This window comes from Leucopleurus acutus, assembly GCF_964270905.1.
Source record: "Leucopleurus acutus genome assembly, chromosome: 20".
NCBI classification, from domain to species: Eukaryota; Metazoa; Chordata; class Mammalia; order Artiodactyla; family Delphinidae; genus Leucopleurus; species Leucopleurus acutus.
The window spans coordinates 31,869,355-31,894,816 of NC_139162.1; the positions used below are offsets into that span (position 1 = coordinate 31,869,355).

General features: G+C 39.6%; 1 protein-coding gene across 2 annotated transcripts in view; it reads left to right on the forward strand.

The window, feature by feature from the left end:
- The window catches only part of TOX3 (TOX high mobility group box family member 3), a gene marked incomplete at both ends in the record, with an annotated part of 105,862 nt that extends 89,779 nt beyond the window's left edge, over nucleotides 1-16,083 (forward strand). For both annotated transcript variants that reach the window (XM_082862402.1, XM_082862401.1), the window contains 4 exons: nucleotides 4,933-5,202; nucleotides 9,290-9,517; nucleotides 11,149-11,229; nucleotides 15,355-16,083. In XM_082862402.1, coding sequence (XP_082718528.1) covers nucleotides 4,933-5,202; nucleotides 9,290-9,517; nucleotides 11,149-11,229; nucleotides 15,355-16,083 — 1,308 coding nt within the window. The remainder of the gene's footprint in view (nucleotides 1-4,932; nucleotides 5,203-9,289; nucleotides 9,518-11,148; nucleotides 11,230-15,354) is intronic.
- Between the last annotated feature and the right edge of the window lie 9,379 nt (nucleotides 16,084-25,462).

Sequence of the window (25,462 nt, forward strand, 5' to 3'; positions counted from 1 at the left end):
AGGAGTATATATGAATTATTCTTGCTTATACTTTGTTATAGTAAATTCATCAGTCCCTTCTAAATTAGAGTCATGTTTAAAAGAATCATATGGTAATTTTCTAGTTTTCAAAGATATCTAGCCTGGCACATAGTAAGTGCTCAATAAACACTTTTCAACTGAGCTGACATCTTTCTCTTTTTAGGTAGAAATCCTAAGATGCAAGGAAGTGTCTTTTAAAGGTTACCTATTTTTTAAAATAGAAAATGATTGGAGATTTTCAGGATCGTCAGCTTCCCCAAGGAAGTTGTTAATAATTGGTGGCCCTAAAGGAACTTGACTCTCTAAAGAGATAACTTTCACCATTAATCTTATACTGTAATCCTTACATATAGGAAGTTATTATTGGAGAGCTGTGTACCGTGGTAAATGCTAGCACAATTTGATGCATTGATTATGTGGTTCAGAGGTTACTTGACAATATTTTAACGGTCCTTGGTGTATGGTCCTGTGGGAGATTAGAAAAGGTGCGCCAGCATTTTTTGGATCTGAAGACCATGTAGATGGCTCTAAGTTTTGGCAAGACCTTAGCCCCACCACCAGTATGGTTCAGGAGTGGTTTTCACACTGTCCCTGCTTCAGGAAAACCCATTTTTTCTTGGTGAAATGTTGTGAGGAATTTCAATTTATAAAGCAAACGAAAACTGAGTTGCTTTTGTTAAAGGGGGATGGATGGTGGCAGTGCAGAACTCAGAGCCCCATTCTTCTCTCTTTCCGTCAGTACGTGCTTCCACTGTGGTGGCACCGTGGCTCCCTAGAGCACAGTTTCTCCATCAAGCAGTCACCAGCTAACTCAGTAGCCTAGGGAATCACTCTTAGCCAAGAATAGGTATAATAGTATCTAATTCAGAAAGTTAGAGGATTGAATTGGAAAATGCATATTAAGCTTAGCACAAATCCTGGCCCCGAGTAAACATACAGTCAATGTTCCTTGTTTGTGAACCTTGGCTCTTTGTCAACAGGAACTCTCAGGCAACCAGGTCCATCATAAAGGCATAAATTGCAGGTGGAATTCAGGAAGAGCTGATAAAGCCAAGAAAACTAACTCCTTGGCCTTCTGTGTGACCATGAGATTCCTCTGAAATACTGTAGGTCTGGGATGCATCAGTCAAGTACCTATACGTGCTGATGTTCATGGGCATAGAAGTAAAGAACACAAAGTGACTCCTCAGTTAATGAGAAAACTGTGTAAGTCATATCCTCATATGTCATGGCCATGCCAGTTAACTAATTTATTATTATTCAGCCAGAATTAAAATACTCTAGAGTGGCCTGTAGATATTTTAAAATACTTAGATTTAAAGAAGTCTGAAAGGACTTTTAAAAAGCCTTCTGAAAGATGTATTTGGAGACTAAAATTAAGAATAAGATAGCTTAAGCTCATGCAGCTCAATATCAAAAATAACCCAAAAACCCAATCCAAAGATGGGCAGAAGACCTAAATAGACATTTCTCCAAAGAAGATATACAGACTGCCAACAAACACATGAAAGGATGCTCAACATCACTAATCAGTACAGAAATGCAAATCAAAACTATAGTGAGGTATCACCTTACACCAGTCAGAATGGCCATCATCAAAAAAATCTACAAACAATAAATGCTGGAGAGGGTGTGGAGAAAAGGGATCCCTCTTGCACTGTTGGTGGGAATGTAAATTGATATAGCCACTTTGGAGAACAGTATGGAGGTTCCTTAAAAAACTAAAAATAGAACTACCATATGACCCAGCAATCCCACTACTGGGCATATACCCTGAGAAAACCATAATTCAAAAAAGAGTCATGTACCAAAATGTTCATTGCAGCTCTATTTACAATAGGCAGGACATGGAAGCAACCTAAGTGTCCATCAACAGATGAATGGATAAAGAAGATATGGCACATATACACAATGGATAAAGAAGATGTGGCACATATATACAATGGATAAAGATGTGGCACATATATACAATGGAATATTACTCAGCCATAAAAAGAAACGAAACTGAGTTATTTGTAGTGAGGTGGATGGACCTAGAGTCTGTCATACAGAGTGAAGTAAGTCAGAAAGAGAAAAACAAATACCATATGCTAACACATATACATGGAATCTAAAAAAAGAAAAAAAATGGTTCTGAAGAACCTAGGGACAGGTCAGGAATAAAGACGCAGACGTAGAGAATAGACTTGAGGATACGGGGAGGGGGAAGGGTAAGCTGGGACGAAGTGAGAGAGTGGCATGGACATATATACACTACCAAACGTAAAATAGATAGCTAGTGGGAAGCAGCCGCATAGCACAGGGAGATCAGCTCGGTGCTTTGTGACCACCTAGAGGGGTGGGATAGGGAGGGTGGGAGGGACATGCAAGAGGGAGGGGATATGGGGATATAGGTATACATATAGCTGATTCACTTTGTTATACAGCAGTAACTAACACACCCTCGTAAAGCAATTATAATCCAATAAAGATGTTAAAAAACAATAAAAAGAAAAGAATAAGATAGCTTAAATCCCAGGAGTCGGGGGCTGGAAGTGACGTAAGAAAGAAATGGTGGAACTTTAAGAGAATGCGGAAGAGTGGACAGTCAGCTCAGATTTTTGAAGAGAAATAGCTAAATGTGTGAAGAATGCTAATAAAAAGAAATTAGGACAAACTGATAGCGTAAAATCCACTTTTGCCATACAAGTCTGCAGAAGGATGCCTGCCCGGAGAAGGTAATATTTTAGGAGTAGTGGAAGAGGATATTGTCAGTGAGACAAAGAAGAGTTGGGGTTCTTCTGATATGAGTGACACATTTCTCCAGGATTCCACAGGAATTTGATAACTCAGAAATCATTAAGAAGTGGAAAATTTATATGTTTAATATTAAACCCTAGCAATTAGCTACAGACTATTTTAACTACTTGTGTCTCCTCTTTTTAGTTTTTCCTAACTAGAGTGTTTTAGTTTTTGCTTCTTTTGTTTTGTTAAATGGAAAAAGTTAAGATGCTTCCCTCCTTGCCCCTCCAATCCAATCCGATATAATGTAACCATTGTTTATACACTTTTTTTTTTTTAACAAAAAGGGTCTGTACTCTGTTTTGCAACTTGCTTCTTCACTTGCTATATCTTGCATATCACTCTAGATTAGTGGTTTTCTAGAACTGGGAGCAGTTTTGCCCTCCAGGGGGCAATGTCTGGAGACATTTTTGATTGTCATGACTGGTGAGGGGAGGGAGGTTGCTACTGGCATCTAGTAGGTGGAGGCCAAGTTTACTGTTAACATCCTGCAATGCAAAGGACAGCTCCCACAGCAAAGAATTATCTGGTCCAAAATGTCATTAGATCCAAAATTGAGAATCATTTCTCTAGGTCAATACACATAAATCTAATTCATTATTTTAAAAAGCTTCATAATACTTTGTAGTATGGTCGATCATGATTGATTCAACTAGTTTCCTACTGAGAGCTCTGGCTTCTTATTTAGTGGCATTATAATATTTAATATCAAGAGATCAAACGCTCCAAGTTACAATTCATTTGTTTCTTTAAAGAGCAAAATAAGCCTTATCAGAAAGATTCAAAAGAGGAATTCATAGGCTTGTGTATAAAATTAGATTCTGGGTCACTGTGAGTCAGGAGAATTTGGTTTCAAGAAAATCACAGACTCACTCTAAATGACAAGTCTTCAAGTAAGTCATTTGAAAAGCATGTCTTCATTTTTTGATTCTTTGGAATTAAAAGAAGAAGAAGAAGCAACTCTAAAGCCTTTTACATGACTGCCCAATACAGAGAAGTCTACATTTGAAGTGACAGCAGTAACTTTCAGAGAAGCTAATTCTGATTGTCTTTACCTCCCCTTATACATATTTTTTAAAATTCATTAGTACATTAAATCAGATGGGTTGAACAGAAGAAAACAAAGCAGGTTTAAGATGAAAAAAGTGATATCCAATCCTGAGGACATGGACTGACTTCCAAATGTCGTTGACAAGGTAATTCAGAATTGGAATGACCCTCTGGTTAACCACACAGGGTTTTACAGAGAGGGTGCCCTGAAGCAAACAGATGCTTGCTCTGTGCTTCTCTAGCCCATCCTCTCTATATGGCATATGCATGCCTGGGAGGATAAAATAGAGAACTGATTCTCCCCTTTTGCAGAGCTGGGGAAAGGGTAGTAGAACCAGAACTGTGCAGGAGAAGGATGGCAAACCAACTGGTGAGCCTGAAAGGGTTAGACCTCTGTTTCCACACTTTCCTTGTCATCAGTTTCCTCAGTACGAAGCAAGAGGTGGCTGTTTCTCTTCCCTTTGCTGGTAGTGTTTTGTTATCACTTAGTTAAGTCATCCAGTGATAGTTCTCTGGTGCAGCAGACTAGGCTGGATGATTTGGGCTTTGTGCTTTTGACCTTTCAGCTTTCTGGCATGAGTCCTTCTAATTAATAAATTAATAACTAGGCAATTAATAGCTATCCTGAGATAAGTCAGATCTATCAAAATTACAAGTCAAACCTATCTAAGGAACTGCTGACATTATAAGTTCATTGTTTTTTTTAATTGAGGTATAATTGACATCTAATATTACATTAGTTTCAGGTGTACAGTGTAATGATCGGATATTTGTATATATTGCGAAATTATCACCACAGTAAGTCTAGTTAACATTTGTCATCATACAGTTACAAAAAAGGTGTTTTTTTTTATTGTGAAGAGGACTTTTATGATCTATTCTCTTAGCAGCTTTCCAATATGCAATACAGTCCTGTGACCTACAGCCACCATGCTGTGTATTACATCCTTATGATGTACTTATTTTGTAACTGACAGTTGGTACCTTTTGATCCCCTTTCCCCATTTCGTTCCCAACCCCTGTAAGCTCACTGATGTTTGGGAAAACTAAGAATTCCCCCCCTTGCTGTTGCCCCTTTAGGATCAGAGCCACACCCAAGTTTCACAATACCGTCAGGATCCCTCCCTGATCATGAGGTCCATCATCCACATGACGGATGCTGCTCGCTCTGGGATCATGCCTCCTGCCCAGCTCACCACCATCAACCAGTCTCAGCTCAGCGCCCAGTTGGGGTTGAATTTGGGAGGTGCCAGTGTGCCCCACACGTCTCCTTCACCTCCAGCGAGCAAATCGGCGACTCCCTCCCCTTCTAGCTCCATCAATGAAGAGGATGCTGATGAATCCAACAGAGTGAGTTAATTGCCTTTAGTATATAACCTACCAGAGAATTGGGAATCACCCCATGCGCATGTCTTTGAATTTCATTCACAGTAGTACCTTCTTTTGCTTCATGGATTTGGAGTAGCATTTGAATTTATGGTGGTTTAATTTTTTTTCTTCACTCTTTTATGTTTACTTATTTTCTGTGGAAAGTGTATTCAACTGAAAATTGGAAGATCTGGCTTCTCCTATTAGTTGTAAGGCATTGAGTAAGTCACTTAACTCTTGTAGGCTTAATTTTCCTAAATCAGCAAAAGGGAAGGCTTGCACTAGACTTTCCAGAAATTCTGAACTGCTCTGGTTCTAAGTTAATGTCCAGGTAGGCAAGTTTCATCTGGTTAGTTGGCTGAACTGCTGCCCCATTGGACAGTCTTGCACCTTTGATGAGGTTTATCACGTAGTGAGTTCCAATCGTTTTACATCTTTGCTTTTGTCAGGGAAATGACACGTGATTCAAATATGCACAGTGTGAAGTAAAAACTTAGTTGCAGGTATGACTTTTCTGAATGCCTAGAAAAGTATTCTGTTTCACTGAACTTACTTGTAGGTACACAATTACTCGTTCCTCATTTATTAATTATGTGTGGTACACTTACTCTGTGCTTGGCGTTTTACTGTGTTTTGGTGATACAAAGATTTCTAAGAGAGTTATTGCCCCTGGGACTTCGCACTGGGGACAAATAGCAATGTTTAAAACTAGCTCCAGATGTGATTAGAGGTATAATTGATGTATTTGGTGTGCTGAGATGGTCATCGATTCTGCTTAGGAGATTGATATGAGGAAGCCTTTATTGAGAAGGTGATGTTTGAATTAGGTCTAAGAGGATACATAAAAGTTTGTGAGGCAGAAGACAGAGGCCAGCATTCTGGTAGAAAGAGCAATGAAATTACATGTCCATTTATGGGTATCATGAGCAGTGTGACATGGGGGAAGAAAGAAATGAGTTGAAGAAAGAAATGGCTGAAATGTGGTAGCCTTTCCCCTGTTGGTAGTTGAGAGCTGATTAATTATTTGCATAGAGGAATGGCATAAGCAAATTTATGCTTTAGAAAGATAACTTGGGCTGTATATAGAATGTGTTATAAAGAGAGGGACCAGAGAGAAGGAACTCAATTGAAACGTCCTTTTGTTATGAAGTGTTTGCTTTTATTTTAGCAAAGGAACGCATGGACAGGAGGTACCAGTTTAGTGAGACATTCAAGAGAAAGAATCATCTATTAAGGTTTGGTGATCCCCTGGAATTTGAAGGAATAAAAGGTACACGGGGTTTTAGTTTGAGAGCCAGCGTAGCTATCAGTAAATGGAGAGGCTCAACCTAGGAAGAGAGGAGTGTTATTTTTTTTCCCCACGGGGAAGATGAGAGTTTGACATGGTAGGGGTTGAATTTGAGTTGCTTCCGTGTGAGTCTAGAACTCAGTCTGTTGGAGATGGAGCTATAGATTTGGGGACCATCTGCACGTAGATGTGAGCACATAGAAGTAATCAGGATTTCTCAGAGTGCGCAAGGAGCGAGACAAGGCCAGAATATTGAGCATCACTTATTTTTACCTTGAGCGTCATTTACGTTTAAATAGAAATGGAAGAAGAGGAGCTAGAAAAGATTGTGGGTGATGAAAAGAGGAAGGAGTTTACCTGAAAAGAGGAGAAATGTTGCAGGGATTTTAAGAAAGAGGACTTGGTCTATCCCATTATGTTAACTCCCCACTGGACACAAGGTGGGGAAATGCACTTAGCAGTCTGTGTTCACACTCACAAGGACTTCAGCGGGATGAAGTGGAAAGTAATAAAGAAACTCGAGGGATGTGTATAAGATACAGCTGAGTTATAACTGGCTATTACACAATTCAAATGGAGTCCTTTCATTTGTCTCACATTTCTACTGACCTTAATAATTACCTCTGTATCAATCTGAAATTGTCACCTCTAAGGAGAACCTTTTATGTGACTCTTAGCTTGTTCCATTTTAAGCCAGGGTCTAGGTTTTGTGTAAAGACAAGGAATCCAGTATATCTCTTAAGCAACTTAGCTGAAAAAGGAAGATTAACGTTATTGTTGATGATGTCTTTTGGGCAAAGCTATTTCTCCATTTTTTCACAGCCCTTTGAGTCAACTATGCAGAAGTTTCTTTAGGAGAATTAATTCTGAGCTTTTTAAAATTTTTTTTATTTACACTGTGAGGTTCTTCATTTTAGGTTTATTCTTAAAAGCTAATGATGATTAAGGCAAGTCATGGTTGTCCAAGAAAGACGTCAAAGGTTGTCAACACTTGAATGTTGTTTCACAAAGAATGAAATAGAACTCTTCTTATTTAGAAAAAGCTTTACTGGAAATAACTTTCATCTTGCCATTGGTCAGGGTATTGTTGGCGGAAACGGTGCCAAATTCTCTTCCAAGAAAAGAATAGAGTTGTTTGACTCAGAAAAATCTGTGTATATATTTTTTTTCATGTGGCTTACATAATATTTTTTCATTGAAGGAAAACTTGGCTCCAATTGAAGCTCTAACTGAACAGACATCTGACTCCCTTGCAAGTTCAGATTCATTAACTAGATTAAACAAGTTGCACTTATTCTGAGGATTTAGAAAAAAGACTATGAGGTCTACAGAATTTTATTGAATTAATCGTGTGAGTTATGAAAGATGGCATTTTGGAGGAGAGGTGAGATCTAGCTTAACACCTACTGAAGTGCATAAACTACTGGTATAAAGTATGGGTGTGGTTATCACTCAGTACAAACAACAGGCCCACCAACGAGTAGGCTCTTGGTTTCCTAACACCTTGAGGGTTCAGAGCTCTCAAAGAAAAGTTACTTATCCGTTTCCTCCCTAAGAATGCTAGTAATTGGATTAAGTTCCCAATGACCCTCTTTCAGAAAGTAATGATACTCTTGGAAAATTTGAATTAAGATTCAAGACTCAAGGCCATTAAAAGCCAATCTGTTACTACTTGAATCTATCTCTGTTGATCTTGCCCAAGGCTGGCTTTTAAAACAGATTCTGTCAAACACTTCAGCATTCTTGATGAAGTTAACGGCAAAATTATCTCCAATATAGTCATATCATAATCTAGGGGGAGATAAAACAAGGTTGATAAATCATTTCCCCTGCTTCTCTGATGAGTATGTTATATGACTGTTGAAATTAGATGATGGTAGCAGGTGAGTACTGGAGCTCAGTGGTATATAAATGTGGGCAACTGTACCCATATCATCTCTATGGTTTCAGTTTCAGAGTTCATTGTGAATATGTGTGAGCGTCTCTAGGCCAGTATTCTTGTGGGCAGGGTTACTTACTATATGTAATAATAAACATCGCCTTATTAGTCTTCTTTTTAGCCTTGGTGATTTTAAGTATCTACTGTTGCTGCTCTTTCACAGGTTTTTAATTTTATGAAGAGTATCCATTTCCTTTCTAGCTCTACTTAGAGTTTTGACATTTTTACATTTCTTGTTATCCTATTCTTTAGGAAGTTTTTATTGTTTTAGAAAATAAAAGTGACCTTTCCCTTATTGTGCGAGCTTAGGGATTAGAGCTAATTTCCATTTGACCATTAGCAAAGTAATATTCTGGTAAAATAAAAGACCAAGCCTCAAAAAAATCAATTCAGACCGATCATATGTATGGTATGCCTCTATGGCTAAGGGACCTTATATAAAATATCTGAATATGATCAACATCCTGAATAGTAGTTAGGTTTACTTCTAAAACCTTTGAAAATGTAAAATATTTTGTTTATGGGTACATGTGTAGCCCATATATATATATGGCATTACTCGGTACAGAGCGTTCTGGTTTTCATTATTCATAATTGCTATTTAGAGCATATGTTGCGAATGTATTGAAGATACTTCTGGGTCTCATTAATCAATGTTCTAAATGCTAATCTCTGGTGTCCAGTCAACTCTAAGCACACTCACCCCTCCCCCACACTTCGTGGTGATTCATCTGTTGATGATGTTTAACAAAACTTTAAAAGAACGATTGGGGACCTGAGTAAGTCTTTCTGCATTCTCTGCAAGTACATTCTAGGCAGTGAATTTTCTTCCTGCTTTGCAGGCCATTGGAGAGAAAAGAGCTGCTCCAGATTCTGGCAAGAAGCCCAAGACTCCAAAGAAAAAGAAAAAGAAAGACCCCAATGAGCCACAGAAGCCAGTGTCAGCATATGCCCTGTTTTTCAGAGACACACAGGCTGCAATTAAAGGTCAAAACCCTAATGCAACCTTTGGAGAGGTCTCAAAAATCGTAGCATCTATGTGGGACAGCCTTGGAGAAGAACAAAAGCAGGTGAGGCAAAGAGCCATCGTGGTCATTGCAAGATTATTCTTTACACCTTTTCTGAGTGAATACATCCACTTAATATGATCGCTTCTCATGAAAGCCTTTCTAAGCTATGGAATTAAAAAACACACACACATAAATCCAAACCACTCTGCAGTTATATGGGTTTCTCAGTTCCCTTAAGGGTGTGTGTTCAGAACCCATTCAGAAGAGAGTTGGAGGAGATCCAGGCAGTATCCTGCAAGCATAAACTTTTGATGATCATCTTTTCATTTTAAATAATGTGGAATTTTTCCCGCCTTTGTTAAAAAAAAGGCACTACAAAGGGATTAGGTCCATCCTGCTTGCCTTTTTTTTGATCATCTTTCTGAACTCTTGTGCTCTCCTGGGGGGTTTGCAAACTTTGAAGATGACTCTGCGTGTCTCATTATTGTCATCGGGCATTTGAAATTTTATTCCAAGTTCATTTGAAAGCGTGGCTGTATGAGAGGCATTGAGAGATTAGCCATGCTGGTGGGAGACACTTCCTTAAGGTCCCGCTTCCCATCTTCCCCCGTGCAAGTCCTCCACACAAATGGAGAGAAGAATGGTTTCCTTGGGGCTCAGTCCTCCCCTGGCTCCTTGCATGAGCTCCAGTGACTATTCATGGGCGTTGATTTTCCATATCCTCACAAGAATAGACCCCTATTAGTAATAAACCAGAATAATTGTTTCAGGAATAAGGAGTGGAAAACCCTTGATTTTCTTTCTTTCTTTCTTCCTTCCTTCCTTCCTTCCTCCCTCTCTCCCTCTCTCTTTCTTTCTTTCTTTCTTTCTTCCTTCCTCCTCATTCCTACCAACTGGTTACCTTGGGATGGTGCAGCTGTAGAATCTGCCTGTTTGTTGGCACTGAGCTTCATGCTCTATGAGGCAGACTGATTTTCTACCCTAGAAATGTAATCCTAAGGGGGCTGGCAAACTGCTGCATCTAACTTTTAAATTCTGGAGAAAAGGAGAGTTGCACTTTGGTATAACAGCCAGCCATCAGACACCACAGTTTAAGAAAAGGAAGCCCAAATGAGGTTTAATATACTGGAATATATTTATGTAACTCACTGGTCTCACTAATGGAAATCTTTCATCTTTCACTATCTCTGATTTTTCTTGTTTTTTCTCCAAAAGAAAACCCAGGTTGAAAGACCTCCATCTTATCTCTTCTGTCTTCACACACTTTCCCTATTATTGTTGGTTTTTCATCCTCTGGTTTGTTTCAGCTTAGAAATGGGTGTGAGGGAAAGAAGACATGGATGGAGAAGTTCCTTAACTTTCTATAATTTAAACCATTTGCTGCAAATTTCATCCTTGTTACCTTATTTACTGCCCGAACAGAAGGCCCTTAGCTGTCACTCTCATGAATTCTATGCTGCAACCGGAAATCTTTTTCTGTTTGCCATAGTAAACGTCAGAGTTGTGCCCCAGTGGGGGTGGCAGGGTTTCATTTTGTTTTAATATCTGTGTGTGTGTTTCTACATTTAAAAATCAAAGCCAGGGAGACCAACTTTTTATGTGAGATCTGTTGCGACGTAATTTGCCCAGCAGTTATTTTATGGCTGAGAACGTGTGTGCTAAAGGTGGTGCTAATTGTGGTCTTTTAATAGGTCTATAAAAGGAAAACGGAAGCCGCCAAAAAAGAATACCTGAAGGCCCTGGCTGCGTATAGGGCCAGCCTCGTTTCTAAGGTAAACCCAGACAGGGGTGGCCAGTCTCTGAGAGAGTTAGGAGCCCTGGAGCATTGAAATCATAAATGCAACTCCTCTTCGAGTTGATTAAAAAAAAAGAAAAAGCATCTTGAACAACTCATAAACTTATTTGTTCCCATTAGAGATCACCCCAAGGATGGCATGGAAAATAAGTGTTCATTCAAGCTGATGTTTCCAGGAGTCACTGATCTCTATATATGTATGTTGAAGCTATTTAGGCAGATTTCAAACAGCCCCTTTCTTCCCATCGGGGACTGAGATCTGTGTTAATGTCCTCTATTTAAACTGAGAAGTATGTTAGGCATTTTTGGACATCAGATCATAAATTCTTCAATGGTTGCATTGTAGAGGATATAATATAATAGAGGATGTTGCGTTTTTGACCAAACTGTTCCACATCATATAAATAAATAAGCCTCATGCTGATTTAAAATAAAATTATGCTCCAAGTACTTTAAAAAAGACATGTATTATACATAGAATATACACTGGGCCCTGATGTATTATAAAATGCAACAGTAGTCCAAAGCAAATGTCACTCTGGATTACTGTTACCTTGATCCAAAAGGAGCATGAGCTGTTACCTTATATGTTTAACATTTAATTAACTTTGTCCTTAGCCTTTCTAGAATTTAGAGAGGCTTTGGGGAGGATAATGTGAACTAATGTTTTTGCTCTGATGTATTTCCCCTGGCAAGCAGAGATTCCATTTCATTGTCATTGTTGTTGCCTCAGAGTACCACATAGGGCCTCAGGGCATGGTCAGTGTTGCCGGCAGAGCCATTTAAAAAGGGTTTAGCCCTCTTTGCTCGTCTTCACCAGAATTGTAAGATCCACCGCTGGCAGCTGCTCAGAACCAGATCAAGAGAGGTACTCCTATACCTCGTAGGTATAGCTCTTAGGACTCTTCCCACCTCATTAGAAAGAGAAAACATTCATCAGGTCCGTAGCAAAAGTTTTTTCTGAGACTCTGGAAGGTGCCCATTGAGAGATATACCTATTCTGGATGGGGATTTGCACATTGGTAGAATGTGTGGGCCACAGATGTTAAGAATTGAGGTGTACTTGGTGGCTAATTAGACGGAGTGACATGAATAGAGTAACAATGTGCACATACTTCTTGCGTGGATCGTTTATTCATTCATTTACCTAGAAGCAGGTGCAGGTGATCTTTGTGCATTAGAGCATGAATAATTGATCATACATGGATTTAAGCCAAGAGCCAGTAACTCAAAAGGCGTTCTGGAAATAGCATCCATGATTGGGCTGATCAGGTCTGTGACTGACTTAGAAGGGATAACTTAAACGTTTTACATTGGATACTAAAATCCGATTCGGAAATGTTTCCAAATGGATTGATTGATTACATTGATTCTAAAAAACTATTCAATAGGATGGAATTTAAAAAGAATAAATCCAAATTGTTTGGGGGAGGGGTGTTTTTGTTTTGTGTTTTTCATTAGGTAAGTGCAGTTGAGAGCACCCTAAATTTATAGTCAGACATGACAGGCAACTAAAATAGTCCTTGAGGTCTAAATTTAGAATAATTTCAACCTGAACCCAAAGTGTGAAATAGCTGCTAATATGGTGATCTCACAGGAAGCAGCATCTGACTGTACAGCTTGCTGATTAGATCACATCTAAAGAGTTGGTTCCCAGTGGTTGACCAGTTGAAGGCCCTCCAGCAGGTTGCCTCCATGATGGTAAGGACCGAAAATCCAATAATACTTAAATAATTGAAAGAATCATGGAAGCAAAGATTTGGGGGAGTATGATTTTGGTCCTCAAATATAAGAGCCATCATGGAAGGGAAGCCTAAGCTTGATCTCTGTGCCCTGGATGGAAGAACTCATCCAAGGAGTGAGGTTACAAGTGAGCGAGATTTCAGCCTCAACGTTAGAAATAATAAACATCACATTGTGCATTTAACTTAAGTCTCTACAATCAGAGCCCGGGACTTTCCCTTAAGATGTGACTCTACTCTCACTTTTTTTTTTTTTTTGCGGTACGTGGGCCTCTCACTGTTGTGGCCTCTCCCGTTGCGGAGCACAGGCTCCGGACGCACAGGCTCAGCGGCCATGGCTCACCGGCCCAGCCGCTCCGTGGCATGTGGGATCCTCCCAGACTGGGGCACAAACCTGTGTCCCCTGCATCGGCAGGCGGACTCCCAACCACTGCGCCACCAGGGAAGCCCTACTCTCACTTTTAATCTTCACAACAACCAACAAAATTAATAGAAGCTTAATATTCAACCATGAGGGAGTAGACCCGGCAGCTGAGCAGGAGCTCTTCACAGCCATCCACCCTTTTCCATTCTGCACTAGGGGAGCATCTCATAGGCATAATGGTGTGATTGCCCAGGTGTTTAAATATAGACTCTTCTTGTAGTTTTTCCTTAAGACTGGCTTGGCAATTTTTTAATATTAGAGTATATAAAAATAATGTTCATGTTTATATGTAGAAGACTGTGTGTATTCTACTTTGTGGGTGATTTAATGGTTGTTTTTAAAGATAATTATGAGTATTTGCAGGTTTCTTCTTACCCAAAGGCTTCAGAACATGACCCTCCAGTAATATGCAGCACCCCCTGAGCTTTTGTACAAAACCAGAGAACTGTCCACCGATGGACGGAGCTTTACGCTGATCAGGTGTTCAAACAGAAGCCATCGGCCATGGCTTTTCCTACCTTGAGTGATTCTCCATGTAAGGTCACTCCTCAGGTTTCTTCTAATAGTAGATTTTATAAATGTGAGTAGTAAAAATCTAGAAATAAATATTCAGAATCATTAAAGAGAGTGGATGGCAGCTTGATGCCGCCAAGGTCCCCCCCATACACAACCCCCTACAAAAAAACCAAATTTTATGAAGAATAAGAGGAAAAAATAGTCTTTAAGAGGAATTACTCCAATCCCAGTTGCATTTAAAATAATTTATTTTTGTGGAGGTAATTATGTGTTTTTAGTACAAAATATATGAGGCAGTTTCTCTCCATGTTGAGCCCCAGGTCATTTGTTTATCTTATAACAGGTTACACAGTCACATGAGTGCTGAACTTTCTCCCTTTATGTATGACTCCTTTGCTAAATTTTGGAAATCTTTGGTAAACTAAAAATATTTCTAAAGTTGTAAAGTACTTCAATTTAGTGTCTCTAAAGAATTCAGTTATGTTTTTCTTAGACTCAAGTGAGCACTGTTATAAATAATCATGGCTTTGATTATTATATACAGGGCTTTGAAGTTTTCTGGTAACAGTTGTTTTCTGGTAGTAGTAATTGTTAATTAATGAAAATAGCTAACATTTACGAGGTGCTTTTTGTAGGCCGGGCACTGTTCTAAATGCTTAATAAATATGAGTTAGTTTAATTCTCACAACCTCTATACAAGGTGAATACCATATAACACTATTTTATAGATGAGGAAACTGAGGAACAGATGAGTGAATTAACTTGCCCCAAGCCACAGAGTTGTTGAGTAGTAGAGCTAGATTTGAACTCAGGCAGTCTATACTCTGTTGTGTTTCAAAATGGTTCTTGCTGGTGACATTAGTTCAGACTTAAATGCTAAAGAATTGTTACTCTTAAATATATGTATCAGTCATCTTTTACTACAATAGTGCTGTGTAACAACCAGTCCCAAGCCCAATGACTTAAAAAGATAAGCATTTATCCCAGAAAGCGCCAGTTAACTAGCTGGGTCTTTAAATCTCAACCAAGACTCTGCAGGATCAGCTAGTCCTGCTCGTCTGTGTGCAGTCAGCCTCAGGGGGTTGGTGCTGGACTCATACACCTATGTGGCAGTTGGCTGGCAGTGAGCTGGCTCTTGAGTGGGTAACTGGGCCACATGGCTGTCATCACGAGGTGGTAGGTTCTGACAGACACAGACAGACAGAATATGAAGCCTCACTTCCATCACATTCTGTTGACCAGAGCAAAGGTGCCAGGCCAGCCCAGATTCAAAGGGTGGGGGGTGTCACTCCACCTCTGGAAGGAGCTTTAAAGTCACATGACAAAGTGCTTGGGTTCAGGGAAGCATGAATAATGGTGGCCATTTTTGACATCAATTTACAATACTAAAAATACCCCAACCTTCTCCCCCAAAATGCAGGCTGCTGCCGAATCAGCAGAAGCCCAGACCATTCGTTCTGTTCAGCAGACCCTGGCGTCCACCAATTTGACCTCCTCCCTCCTTCTCAGCCCTCCGCTGTCTCAGCACGGAACAGTGTCGGCCTCCCCTCAGACTCTCCAACAATCGCTCCCTAGGTCAATCGCTCCCAAACCCTTAACCATGAGACTCCCCATGAACCAGATCGTCACTTCGGTCACCATCGCAGCCAACATGCCATCGAACATTGGGGCTCCACTGATCAGCTCCATGGTGGGCTCGGCGTCCTCCACCCAAGTGAGCCCTTCAGTGCAGACCCAGCAGCATCAGATGCAGCTGCAGCAGCAGCAGCAGCAGCAACAACAACAGATGCAACAGATGCAGCAGCAGCAGCTCCAGCAGCACCAGATGCATCAGCAGATCCAGCAGCAGATGCAGCAGCAGCATTTTCAGCACCACATGCAGCAGCACCTGCAGCAGCAGCAGCACCTCCAGCAGCAAATCAACCAACAGCAGCTGCAGCAGCAGCTGCAGCAGCATCTCCAGCTGCAGCAGCTGCAGCACATGCAGCATCAGTCCCAGCCTTCTCCTCGGCAGCACTCCCCTGTCACCTCCCAGATTACATCCCCCATCCCCGCCATCGGGAGCCCCCAGCCAGCCTCTCAGCAGCACCAGTCACAGATACAGTCTCAGACACAGACTCAAGTATTATCGCAGGTCAGTATTTTCTGAAGACGCACGTGGCAGGCGGATTTGCGCATCTGGAGGAGAGTGGCGTCCGAGAGTAAACCATGTGTGGCTGCAACTCGTGAGTCGGTGTTGGTTATGCAGAAATGTGTAAAAGATCACGCGGTCCTCTCAAGTGTCTATTAGATAGGCAATAAGAACTACAGTGTAGCTGAAAATCATCTTCTAGCTGACTCTAAACCACTTTGTTTTTAAACAAGAAAAGCTGTGCTCTTTTATGTGATGCCTTTTTTTATTTATTCAGGCTCTACCTACAATATGTGAAGCAAACCGTTTAATGAATCCTGGGACATACTGATGATTATAATAAACTGGCCTCTCTGAGTCATAGCAAATGGCCTTATTTCTCCCGAAGTGAAGAAACCACACTTCAAGGCGATTGGAACTTCCGAAGCCCTAAAAATAGAAAGCACAGTCCTAACTACCTGAAATACGAGAATCCAGTTTCATACAAACATTTGTATGACATCAATCGTTGATGGCATTTTTTTGTCATGAAAAACATAATGTAAATCACAGACTTTTGCCAAAGCTCTTATTTTTTTTCCTTAAATCTCTCCAGAAAAAAAAAAAAAATGCAAGTGATTAGTTTCAATTATTGACTCCTTTTCACTTTTTACCCATGACTTCTCCAAATCAAACCACAGTATATGTTGTAACAATATCTATGACCACTGTTAGCCCATTATATTCATTCCAATTAGAAGAAAAGAATGTGAATATTATATTCTGTGTTTTGAGTGACAAGTTTCGAAAATGAAAAACACTGTATTTTTAAAAGGGAAATGCACTTAAATGGAGACAGTTATTACAAAAGTTAAGATTTAAAAAAAAAAAAGAGCAAGAGTTTTTATTATGATGTAATACCGGTAGAATATTTAAAAGGCGCACCGCATCTGAATAATCAATGTAAATATTTTCTTTCAAAGTTGTAAGTTTTCATATCATGTGTTGTAAAGTTTTCATAAACAAGGCTTTAACGTAAACACTGGTGACATAAACCATTCATTGCTACGTTGCTTATTGTGTTTTTATGCTGTTTTATACTTTTTTATGAGTTATGATAGCAGCAATTAAGTTGTTTGTATTTTGCTTAACTAAAACAAAAATGCTTTTATCTTGCTATAGAATAAACACATTTCAGTAAAAACTGCAGACTGTATTTTGATGCAACAACCAGGCAACTACTGTTCACTTTTCAAAATAAAATATGTCAAATTTCACTTTGGGTTCCTTGAATATGTAGAAGATGGGGGGAATAGGTCCCATACCAACCTGTGTTTGAGCCCAAGCACCTTCTTCCATTTCCAACTGGAAATAAGAGATTCATAGCCAGGAATGTGGATTGCATGGCCCCAAACCAGAGCCTGTAAAAAAACAAATAAACCATTAGAAATGGAACCATTAGTGGAATTCCCTGGCGGCCCAGTGGTTAGGACTCCTCGCTTTCACTGCCAAGGGCGCAGGTTCGATCCCTCGTAGGGGAACTAAGATCCCGCAAGCTGCGCAGCGCGGCCAAAAAAGGGAAAAAAGGAAAAGAAATAGAACCATTAGAAATTTTTTAAGATTATCATTTTGTTAAGATGCAAGGGCAAGGTAAGTATAGAGGAAGAAGCACTTGTCTTCTATTTGGGGCTTGGACTAGCTGGCACTGTGTTTTTATTGCTGTTAAAATAGATGGTGAATGCTAATTCTTAAGCCAAAATAATTATTTCAGTGCCCATTTCTTCCCCCCTTTTCCTGCTCTGTAGTGACTCCTCTTTGAGAACAGTGTGACCACTATCCCCAGTTGTCCTGCATGATTAATTACAGCATCTGTCCTGTCAGAAGCTATAATGAAGAGGTCTTGATAAAAATTGCAAATTACCACTGGCAACAGTCTTCAACTGCTTATGATAAAATGAAAATTAAAAACAGCAAGTGTTAACCCTGACCAGAATCCTAATCTGGAAAAAATTAGGGTGTGAGTAGTGGTATCCATGGCTACTGTGTGCAAGACATTCAAAAAATAATGGAATATGGATTCCTCAAAGTTGTATTTCAAAGAATATTTACTGTATGTTGTGGGCTATGAATAATGAATTCAGCTTTCAATATTTCATAATCTTCTCATCCCCTGCATTATGTACAAATATTGAACAGCAAGAGATTCTAATTATAAATTTATAGATTTCTGGCTGTAGGAAAATTTATGTCTAAATTGAAGCTTTTCATAAGATGTATTAGTTGACAAGGTATCAGTGTTCAAACAGTCTAAGAATGATGCCTAATCGCATCTACAAGGGAGCAATTGTATTCCACAAAGAAATGAGCTGCTTGCATCAGACCCATCAGAAGCAGAGCTGATGGTAAAAGATTTTCTGTGAATTGAAACTAACATTACATAACAATAAGAACCATTTTATATTCTGTTGTGAAACCTTTAGACAAATGTCTTCAAAATTAATTGCTAAACTACATGTGACAGTAATTGTGTATTAGTTCTGTAATTGTCATTTTGAAAACCCATGAAATATTGCTCGGAAAAAAAATGTCACTAGTGATAAGACTGAATTGCAAATGAAGTCTGTTTTCAACTGTTTGCAGTTAGAAGCAGGTGTTGTATCATCTATTAAATGATTTTTATAAATCTTGGGTTTTATCACATCTGATTAAATACTGCTAAGCCATTGATGGTCAATTTCAAGAAAAAAAAAACAGCTTAATTACTACAGTTTAAAGCATTAATCACCAGGCAAAACTATGTCTTGAAAATGTCAAAAAGCTTGAATCGTGAAAAGAATTCCCCAACCTTGTTACCATATTATTCTCAGGATCCGATAAGCGCATTATGAGTCAACTTGTATTTCACTTTGTACACAGGATTGGTTCCTATTTCTGAGACATAAGTAAGTACGTGGTGTACTTTTACAGATCAGAAATGAATCAGGGTAATGAAAAATAGGCATGAGCAATGTGGTATCTGATTAGCGGGACACCTAAACGGCCTAACTGCTTTCCCTCTTAAGTGGTCCACAGACATTAACGAGGCTCCCCCCCTCACCCGGTCCTCCACCACACACCTTTTCTCTCCCCCGCCATGTGCACACTATTTTATTACTCTGGCTAAACGGACTCTCTTTTTTGCATTAACCTGTCCTGCCTTATGATGAAAGAAGATAAGGAGTTTTCCTTTTTAGCTGACACGGGGTCATTAGCTCCCGACTCAAAGAACAGAAGCTTAAATGCCTTCGTGCAGCATAATTTCTGCAATATATTACCACCCGACGGAGGGTTGAAAGCGTTCTAGACAGATGGATTAATATCTCAAGTTTAAGTAGCAGTCCTCTGCTGTGTCCATTCAGACATCTGAATGGTTTCTTTCCCATTTCTCACTTCATGGAGCATTTTTCAGCACTGGACTTCCATCTAACCTTTCCTTCGCCCCCGTCCCCACCCCCTTTGTCTGGCTTTTGTTTTGCAACAGCTGTTATTATCGTTCTTGGTCAGCTGTGATTGCTAAAGGCAAAATAGGACCAGATGGTGTTTTGCTATGCATGAATGCGCGGTACAGGACTCGGGATTGAATAGGCCAAGCTTGAGTGGTGTCCCCGCACCACCTGCCTGCCTGAGCTGTGGCACACACATCGCAGGAGCATGATCCGCCTAGATCTACTCTCATCGGATGGGAAAGTGGGGAGCTGGGTCCGCACCACCTGCCTGCCTGAGCTGTGGCACACACGTCACAGGAGCATGACCGCCTCAGACCTACTCGCATCGGATGGGAAAGTGGGGGAGCCGGGCTGGAGTTTCCCCGTATTTATTGATCTTCCACGCACTCACAGAAGAGCAAAGTGTACAGTCAGTTTGAGTTAACTGGAGATGACACAGCATGGGCATGTAAGCTATCACTCTAGAATTCTGGTTTGCTTGAAGGATTTCATTGCTCCCCCAAACACACACACACACACGCACAGTAATAGCAAAACAATGGGCTAAGTAGGCACAAAATTTCTTTAAAAGTCTGTCTCAAATAGTAGAATTAAGGGTCTGAGGTGAGGGTTTGGAAGAGGGAGGCTTCTTCAAAATGATATTTTGTGTCAGTTAATAATGCAAGGTAAAGAAAGGCTAAGACTCTGATATGTGGAGAGAGCCCTAACTCTTGTAGGTTATCGGTCAAATATTTCACATTTACAAGAAATGTGCCTCACCTGGAAAGTCACACAGATACACAACCAGATTAGAATTCTCTTAGAAAATGTTCTTAATATTAATGAGTTTTTCTCCTCATCCTCTCAGACACAGTTCGCTTTGCTGACTCTCTGATGTAACCCTGAGAATAAGCACTTTCCCTGAATTTTGAAAGTTGGTGAATGGGTTTAACCCATGTTGACTGTGATCCTACAGGTGTGTGGGTTGTATGTGCTGGTGTGTGGAAAGGAAAAGCTTAACCATCCAGCAAACATGGAGTCAGATATGCAGACAGACAGCTCTATTTGCCTAAGGCCCTAATTACTTAAATTTACTTCTGCTACATGCAAAACACTATGATAGGTCCCAAAGGAGATGCAAAAATAAACAGGGCCTTCTGTTGACTTTGTATATGTTTGAAATTTTTCATAATACACGTTAAAAAAATAAAATAAAAGCCATCCTTAACTTTAGGAGCTTTTATTTTTTCAGTGTTGTGAGGGAAAGCACCCAGTAGTCAATGATCAGTGTGCCAACATAGAACGCATGTGGGTTGTAGTGTGTGCGTGTGGTGGTGGGGTTTTTTTGTTTTTTGTTTTTTGTTTTTGGTAATCTGAGAAAAATCACAATTTATTTAGAAAGGAAAGAGATTGCAATTGGTTAGGGGTATTAGGAAAAGCTGCGTGGGATTCCTGGCATTTAAGATGTGCCTTAAAAGGTTAGGTAGAATTTCACCAGGCCGAGATGGAAGTCCTACCCTGGTAGAAGAAGGAGGCATCTCCAGACAAGGGGGAACAGGAGAAGAGCCACCTGGGTTGAAAGCACAGGTGCCATTGAAACAGCAGTAGAGAATATAGCAAATAGGGACTTCCCTGGCGGTCCAGTGGTTAGGACTCTGCGCTTCCACTGCAGGGGCTCGTTGGGAAATTAAGGTTCCGCAAGCCACACGGTGAGGCCAAAAAAACAAAGGAGAGAGAGAATATAGCAACTTGGACACACAGTGGTTTGGGGGTAGGTGAGCGGGAGAAAGTGCTAGAAAGGAGGTTTGGGATTAGATTTGTAGAAGTTCTTGTACGCCCAGCCGGAGACTTGTGCTTAATTCAAAAAGCACTGAAAGTGTCTGAGTAAGGAACAGCAGGATCAGAGTTGATTGAATACATGAAGGATTTTATCTTAACTCACTTTTGAGAGGGATGTATCCGGTTGGCACTAAAAGCCAAATGAAAAATGGAACAAGGTTCCCACTTGAAAACGTATCTCAATATTTTAATTATTCACATAAATAAATAAAGTGATGGCTTCACGCGCTCTCTCACACCACTCCCAACTTCCTGGTGGCGGAACACACCATCGACAGATCCGAATCGAGGCATCTTTGGTGACAACTGCAGAATAAGCCTCATCCTTATATTAGCATCCAGAGGGAGATCCTTTTCTGTGTTTCTGCTGTGAAAAGAAAGCTATTTTCACCACTTTTAGAAAGTACCTCTCTCGGTGCTTGAACTCAAATGCGATGAATGATAAAAAGAAGACCTTGCTTTTTCGCTTGAGTGAAACCTCAGGCAGCACTGGGAGGGATGTTGGTTATGGTCTCAATTTAATTTCAAAGAAGAACGTTCACAGATAGAAAATGTGAATGTGGATGTACACTTCTTAGCAGAGGAATAATGCTCTTTTGTAAAACATCTCATTATATCCCCGGCATTTATATAGTACTGTGTACTTTTCAAAGCAGTTTTCTGTGTATTCTCTCATATAGTTCCCTCTCTAGATAGGACAGGAGTGAACCCCATGTCACCAAAGGAAACTGAGGCACAGAGAGGGTTGTGACTTGTTCCAGTATCTCTTTGCTTATAAGCGACACAGTCAGAACTGGAATGGAAATCTTCTCCTTCTAGACCTGTTATTTCATTTACCTTCTAATATTTGTATAGGTATGGCATATATATTTGACATGTATTTATAACTGTTGTATATTTGTATGTAGGATGTGTAAATAAATATGTGTGTGTGAATAGACGGGTGATAGATAAATATAAATAGATAATAAATAGATAGATAGATGGCAGAAATCCATCACAGTACCAAAGAGAATAATTAATCCATGTTTTCCTCATGGCTAGTCAGGCAGTAAACCAAAGTGAATGCCCCCTAGCCCGTGTTCTCAATGGGGCATAATGCCACATGGCACTTTTTTCAGTGTGAATACCTTCCAGTCTGATTGTTTTCCCTACCAAGATCTCTCTGTAATTATTTTGTATTCGGGCAAACAGCTTTGACTCGTGGGCTTCGAACGTTGGGGCTGGAGGTGCCACAAAAGTGCCAAAGCATAATATTTCTCTGTGTGTTTATAAAGGGAGAAAAAGCAGGTTTCAGGGAACATTGAGATGGGTAAACACCAGGTAGGTGTGCATCGTTACACATTATTTAAGGAATCTGGTGAATCAATATTGAACACGGGAAATCAATGACAGGATAGGGAACACGTCTTCCTAGGGATTATGGGTAGTGACCCTGAGCCCTACTACATAAGTTACTTCTTCATTTCCAAGGCCCCTTGCTAAGTAGGGTGTGTTTTACTACAGGCCGCCACTTGTCAAAGGAAATATAGGAGTAAGGACCTCCAGTCCTATGTCCCCTGTCCACAAGATTTTATTACTGTCTTAACTTTAGATGAACAGAGTTCTGAAGATACCTTGAAAACAATCACTTGCTAAGGTTAAATAAAATTGAATGACGTTCTAACATATTCATCCATAATACCAGGCACCAGCATTCTGGTGAACGAATATTTTGAGGCTTTTCATTCACAAGGTGTTTGAGTGACTTATACAGAGTCAACAGGATCATGGTTATTTTGAGATCCAGGTCTTATGTTTATTTTCAGATTTTTGGCCTACTTTTTCTTTCTGGTCAGTCTGCCTTGCCTCCAAGGATCTATTGTTACCAAGTAAGAGTCTTTTGATAACATTCCTTGTTTGTTTGGTTGTTTTTTAACATCTTTATTGGAGTATAATTGCTTTACAATGGTGTGTTAGTTTCTGCTTTATAACAAAGTGAATCAGTTATACATATACATATGTTCCCATATCTCTTCCCTCTTGCGTCTCCCTCCCTCCCACCCTCCCTATCCCACCCCTCTAGGTGGTCACAAACCACCTAGCTGATCTCCCTGTGTTAAGCAGCGACATTCCTTGTTAAATGTCATCCCTCTGACATGCAGAGGGATCCTTAATTTCCAGTTTGTCACAATGAGCGAAAATGATGCCATGCTGTAAACCTGTCTTCACTGGTAATTTGCAAATCTGATACAAGATCTTTGCCCAAATCATTCAGTCCTGCTGTTCCACCCTCACCCTTTCTGCCCACTCTTAATCCTCTCCTCTGTAATTCATATCGAGTGTGTGGAATCCCGGGGGACAAATAACAGCGTCTGAGGAAATTACCTACATACAGTCTGACCTCTTGTGTGCTTTTTTGGATGCCAAATTAAGATATCCATCTTTGGCCGTTTGGACAGTTACCTGGAAGGACTTGCACCATTTTCATAAATTGTGTCCGAAGGCTGGCATACCTAGCATGGAACTTTTTAATGATATTCAGAATATTTTGGGCAAGGAATGTGAGTACAACTACAGTTCTTTCCAAAGCAGAACCTAATTCCATGGGGGAAATGCACTAACCTTTTGCATGTAGAGAATAAAATCATCATTGTTTATGCTAACTGGAGAAAACTTCTTACCAAAAAATTATTACATTTTCTTGCAGCACAAATTCTAAAATCTTAGCAAGAAGATCAGGACTTTCTATCAGGGAAAATTTGCAAGACGTTAATATGTTAAAAAGGTGGCAATAATATTTGCTTCTAGATCTTCAAGAGCCCAGAAATGTGTATCTGGGGTTCATTTAACTGCTGGACACAAGTTACCAGTCAAAGCAGAATGACTTTTCAGAGTGGGAACAAATGATCATTTTGGGATTGGGCTTAATTACTGTGAAAAAATTTCTGTTTATTTGTTGGTCATGTCTGAAGTTTGTTTATTGACAAATAACAACTTATTTGTCCTTCGGGAACAAAATATGTACATTGTTCATATTTTGGACAAAATATGAAGGTCAGATTCTTGAGGTGGCTAGGTAATTGTCTATAGAGGTTTAAATTCTTTTTTTCTTTAATTTTTTTTATTGACGTATACTTGATTTACAAGAGGTTTAAAACTTTTTAATTTTTATTTTATACTGGAGTATAGTTGATTTACAATGTTGTGTTAGTTTCAGGCGTACAGCAAAGTGATTCAGTTATACATATACATATATCCATTATTTTTCAGGTTCTTTTCCCATATAGGTTATCACAGAATATTGACTAGCACTCCCTGTGCTATACAGTAGGTCCTTGTTGATTATCTATTTTATATATAGTAGTGTGTATATGTTAATCCCAAACTCCTAATTTATCCCTCCCTCTACCCCACATTTCCCCTTTGGTAACCATAAGTTTGTTTCTGAAGTCTGTGAGTCTGTTTCTGTTTTGCAAATAGGTTTATTTGTATCATTTTTTTTTTAGATTCCACATATAAGTGATGTCATATGATATTTGTCTTTCTCTGTCTGACTTAGTTCACTTAGTATGATAATCTCTAGGTGGATCCATGTTGCTGCAAATGACATTATTTCATTCTTTTTTACAGCTGAGTAATATTCCATTGTATATATATACAACTTCTTTATCCATTCCTCTGTCAATGGACATTTAGGTTGCTTCCATGTCTTGGCTATCGTAAACATTGCTGCAATGAACATTGGGGTGCACATTATCTTTTCTCTTTTTTTAATTTAGTATTTTATTTTATTTATTTTTAAAAATTGGAATATAGTTGATTTACAATGTTGTGTTAGTTTCAGGTATACAGCAAAGTGAATCAGTTATACTTATATCCACTTTCTTTTTTAGTTTCTTTTCCCATAGAGGTCATTACAGAGTATTGAGTAGAGTTTCCTGTGCTATACAGTAGTTCCTTATTAGCTATCTATTTTATATATAGCAGTGTGTATATGTCAGTCCCAATCTCCCAATTTATCCCTCCCCCTCCTTCCACTTCTGGCAACCGTTGGTTTGTTTTCTACATCTGTGACTCTATTTCTGTTTTGTAAATAAGTTCATTTGTACCATTTTTTAGATTCCACATATAAG